Here is a 5,470-nt window from a genome sequence, read left to right on the forward strand (position 1 = left end):
ACTCCGTGTTGAGCACATATAATTATGTATGCCCTTATATGAAACAGTATATATGCATGTACTGTATGGAGTACCGTAGTTATGAAAGTGTATAGTACAACCCACCAAGCTTGCGTTATCTGATAACCTCCTGGACTAGCGCTCGTAGCAGCTGCTTCTCGTGCACGCAGAGCTGTCTGTCAGCTCGCGACCTTGACATGCCTATTGTAAGCGATGTCGATAGTACGGTGGATGGGAACGCACTGCCAGGTTTGTTCTCTCGCCACTCAGACGCTCCTGGCCAGATCTGGTCAGCGCGACTTTGAGGCTTCACCATCCGACGAACGAGCTGTAGTTATAAAAATTGTTTAACGGTACCTTGAAACGCAAGTCTTTTGGCATTTCCCTAAAATTTCAGCCGCAAATCACTACTAGTTGAGATAAACCTGTAGGAATTGTGTGCATTAATGCCGTTAAATATCGATATAAACAATTTTCACTGAAATTGTAAAATAGAAGACACATTTTGACGATAAATAATTTTACTACAAAGGTAATTTTTTACACACTTCTGTACGGTGATCTCGACAAGATGTTCTACTTCTAGCAAGCTGCTCGAATCTTCCGGGAGAAGTTGCACTTCTACTTAGTTTATGTTGTTTGACGCAGCAGGCACAGTGTTTCCGACTTGGGGGAAATATATCGTTAGGTAGCGTCTCAAAACAGTTGTTCATCAACCCTCCATATTTCTTCTCAATATTTCTCAACTTATCAAAGGTATGTCTGTCCCCTAATTGTAAGTCTTTGATTCGTCGTTTTAGGCGTAAGAGCAGGCGAACAGCCGAAGGACCTGACAGAGAACTAATCCCGTTCTCATTGACGCTCTGGAGGATATTCTCGTACTGATACTGCAGCTCCTTCAGTTGAGTCTTAATGCGATCTCGCTCAAGTTCCGCTGACAAGTTACTCTGTGCTAAATTCATAATATCTTCGTACGCATAGTTCAAGGCAGCAATCAGCTGCTCGATTTTTCTCACCAGTTGAGTGTACCTTTCATCCGATTCCACGGGGTATCTGCTGTTCGTCCCATCCAGAGCGGAGATCTGTCGTCTTAATCTTGCCTTTTTAAATTTTATGATTTGCGTGTCACCATCCCCGCCTTCCACGTTGATTATTGGTTTGTTTTTTATTCTCTTAGCTCTATCAGCGTAGCGAAGTGTACTGATGGTTTCACTTTCGTTGTAATCTGCAGGACTGACGCAAGCTATGAGGAGAGTTAAGGAGTTACCACCCAATGAGTCTTGTAAAAGCCTAGTTAGTTTGCTGTCCCTGTAAGTTATGTGACCTTTTGGGCTATCATCTCCTAAGGCTGAAATGACATTTCCCAGAGCCAGTAGGCCTCTGTTTATACTTATGCTTTCTCTTAACCTTTCTCCTGATGATTTACATTTATTTTGCCTCTCTGAGCCGGCCAAATCAACAAAATGGAATTTTGAGGTATAAACAAGCCTTGGGTTTGATATGTCTTGTTTGTAGATGTTAATAGTAAATATTGCGTGGCTCCGGCTGGACTGGATATTCATTGTTGTAGAACCGGTCGTCCTCCACGTACTACCTTGCGTTAGAAGAGCCATTGCATGATCTGGACTATTAACGTTAACTTCAGTCAATCTCGGAACTCTAACCATGCCCTTTCCATCTTCTCTGATATCAACTGTTGCTTTATTTGGAGCCAAAAGGTCAAATAGTTGTTCTTGATATAGTTCCATGTAAGAGACTCTGAGGGTAAATTTGAAGTTCGTTTGTACACGTACCTCATCGAATATATCAACGACAGCCCTTTGAATCACTCCCATATTTTCTCCTGATAGGCAAGATGTTCCCATAGAGAAAGTCTTTCCAGAGCTTGTTTGACCGTATGCAAGGACTGTGACATTATATCCTTCAAACAGTTTTGTCACCAAACCTTTAACACATGTGTTGTAGAAGTACTCCTGCTTCGTATCTGGACCGAAGACATAGTTATAGGTGAAAGCCAGATCTGAGCCAATTACTCGAACTTGAGGAGTATTCGGTATTTGTTCAAGGCAGATCTTACAACCTTTCGTTAATTCTTCGCATACCAGAGGACGTACTCTCAAAGCTACTTCAACTGTGGAATACTTCTCTGGCATCTTCGAAGTCCGAACAGCCCACTGTGAACAGTAGCAAGTTCATATGAGTAACAAACACATAAATGTAAGCGGTGTTGATGGTGGTGGTGATTTTTCTTTTGAGAGGAAGTACAACTGGGTAATCGTTCTCTCTTAACAAATGCAATGGAAACAAAAGTTAAAATAAAATAAAACTATATATTCAATGGCCACATCTGTAGAATGGACGACACTAGATATGCATAAAGATTGCTTGGTATAATTAATTCAAAGAAGGTCAAAATAAGCTGGTTTGAGGATATAAAGCAGGACTTAAAAGAAATGAACATCACAGAAGATGTCATCAGGGATCGCAAGGCTTTTGGGAATCTGATTGCAAAGCACACGTTCCTGGAAAAGGCTAAAAGAACCACAGGGAAACAATGGACGGAAGAACGCAAGAAACAGCATAGCGAGTTCATGAAGAGATTTTGGGAGAAGAAGAAGAAAGGAAAACCATCATCAAGCTAACAAGTTCCAACGCGCTCTGTAAACGGGCATAACGAAGAAAGAAAGAAGAAGAATGGAGGAATTTCAATTTGAATTAAAAATAAAACAAAAATAAAAATACACTTTTCCCTTTGCGAGAAACTAATGATCATGAATATATATTTCAGTAAATGAAACTCAAATACTGATAACGAACGATTTATTTGCACCAATTCACAGAGCTTCTTTGGTGACCTAAGCTTACGGTAACGACAAATGTGACGTCACTAACGGTATACTTTCTATTTCAACACACAGTATTTATAGGCCTAGAAATCCACGGCCGCAGCAACTTTGGCAACCAAGGCCTACGGTAACGACTAATGTGACGTTACTTCCATCAAACATTTTGTCACGCTACACAAATTTTTTGATGCCCCCAGCCATAATATATATATTCATGCCAAACGCATCAAAAGGGAGTGAGCAAGTGAGTTACCTAAATAACAGAACACTTGAAGAAATGTATATCCACTTGATTAATCCATTCTCATACATAAAGGGAATGACAGTATGAAATCAACAGATTTCGGCAGATTAAGATTTCTACACACCCATTCAAAAGAAGCATCCACGCAATGGAGACGGTAGGTAGCTTCCTCCCCTTTCAAGTTATACGAGTCTTTGGATCAAGGACAAACAAATTCGCGAGAATGAGGTTTGGGTACTCTCCTAGTATTAGTCACCATGTGGCAGTTGTGTGAAACGGTCCATTATCTCGAGTTATGTGTTTTCCTTCTTCTTTGACGCATAGAATTTGGAGCGTCAGTTTTATGACTTTGTAATTAAAAATTAGTATCTACCTAATATGCTTCGAAAGGCGGAGGAGGGAAATTTTATTTGAAATTAGATTCATTACTCGGTAGTGTCATGGCGAGTGGTGGAGACGTCCATCATTTAGTATTGAAATGGATATTGTCATGACGCAGTAAAGTTAATATAGCTCGTGGCACCGTGGAGCTACAGCGTTGTGAGTGATACTGTCACGTTTCTCTCGTATATCTCTTATCATACTAGCAACGACTGGTCATTATTAAATCCATAACTTCGTGACTAGCTCAGTAGACATTTTGAAACTACTGCTAAATGTCTAAATATCGTTACAAATAAAACACTGTTTTACCGAAGTAATTTAATTAAGGATGACCCAATTAGTACACACACAATTATACTTGAAAATGAATGACAACAGTTTCCTGAAATGAAATGGCGTATGGCTTTTAGTGCCGGGAGTGTCCGAGGACAAGTCCGGCTTGCCACATGCAGGTCTTTTGATTTGACACCCGTAGGCAACCTGCACATCGTAATGAGGATGAAATGATGATGAAGATGTCACATACACCCAGCCCCCGTGCTAGTGAAATTAACCAATTATGGTTAAAATTCCCGACCCTGCCTGGAATAGAACCTGGTACCTCTGTAACCAAAGACCAGTACGCTAACTATTTTGCCATGGAGCCGGACACAACAGTTCCCTAATTAGTTGCTATTTAATAATACTCTTGTCCTCGTCACAGTAGGTCGCCTGCTTTGATATTTACCTGGAACGACGCTCCCTTCCCTAATCATGATTGACAGCTCACCTTTCACTTTGCTTCACGCGCTCTGTCACTCCACCCAGCGGCTTCATGCTTACAGTTTCGAGCACACGGTCTGTTGGCAATCACAACGCACGAAGGCTATTCGTTGGCTCGAATCCAGGTAAGTCCATCACTCATAAAGTTATTTCACGTGGTCGCTCCACACAGTGAACTTCTCAACACATACACTACTACTCGGCAAGCCAAAAACACAGCACCACTAGACAACAACGAGCACACCGCAATATTACTCTCCGTTGTACTACCCCAGTACACTCAGCGACAACAAGCAAGAGCACTACTACTGCTCACTCATTCGAAGGACAATTACTGCTGTCCAGCTTCACAGCATAACAAGAACACTTCAACACTGCTGACACTGACACACAACACTCCGAAGACAGACAACACACTTTTCTTTCCATCTTCAGTTCCATTCTCTATCCTGTCAGTCTTTCGTTGCACTTCTTCAATTTTGTTTATTTAGTTATTTCTTCTACTGCATTTGTCCCTGAATCGTCTGATGACCTTACCGTTTTCTTCGTACGCATGTACGAGTACTATTGAAAAAGAAACATCTTAATTGGAGCTAAGATGGTGTCGTCCCTTCCCATTCGAAAGGCACAGTGAACCAGCCATCTAGTAACGAACGAGAGCACCGCTTACTATTCCGGGCTCCATGGCTAAATGCTGGCCTTTGGTCGCAGGGGTCCCGGGTTCGATTCCAGGCCGGTTCAGGAAATTTAACCAGCATTGGTTAATTTAGCTGGCACGGGGGCTGGATGTATGTGTCGTCTTCATAATCATTTCATCCTCATCACGACGCTCAAGTCGCCTACGGGAGTCAAATCAAAAGACCTGCATCTGGCGAGCCGAACATGTCCTGCGACACTCCTGGCACTAAACGCTATACGCCATTTCACTTAAACGCTTACTATAGACTGTCTTACTAATAAACGGTGTATAACTACCAGGTTTATACACCGTTTGTGTACAATTTGTTACTAATAAACCGTGTATGTTATAAGCCTCTTGTGTATACATTTGTTACAGTTATTCACTGTGTTGCTTACATAGACCAGGACCCTTGTATAGGTGTTGTAGAGTAGCGTGTGACGAAGAGGAAAAGACTGATCAGTTCGTTTTTAGTGGTATTCATTTTCTGCAGTAATATAATCGTGTTAAAATATCCGACTTATCCATTAAGTACACATTGAAGGAATGGAAAAT

General features: G+C 41.4%; 1 protein-coding gene across 1 annotated transcript; it reads right to left on the reverse strand.

Annotated features, from left to right (window-relative positions):
- Positions 1-524: 524 nt before the first annotated feature.
- On the reverse strand, positions 525-2,153 carry LOC137501904 (chromosome-associated kinesin KIF4A-like). Its single transcript, XM_068229064.1, has one exon. It carries the CDS (start codon positions 2,151-2,153, stop codon positions 525-527), a length of 1,629 nt encoding a protein of 542 aa, XP_068085165.1.
- Positions 2,154-5,470: the final 3,317 nt, after the last annotated feature.

The sequence above is a fragment of the Anabrus simplex genome, chromosome 8 (assembly GCF_040414725.1).
Source record: "Anabrus simplex isolate iqAnaSimp1 chromosome 8, ASM4041472v1, whole genome shotgun sequence".
Classification (NCBI taxonomy): domain Eukaryota; kingdom Metazoa; phylum Arthropoda; class Insecta; order Orthoptera; family Tettigoniidae; genus Anabrus; species Anabrus simplex.

Bases quoted from the DNA above. Each gene is read 5' to 3' on its own strand.
- LOC137501904 (XM_068229064.1), bottom strand. From the start codon at position 2,153: ATGCCAGAGAAGTATTCCACAGTTGAAGTAGCTTTGAGAGTACGTCCT.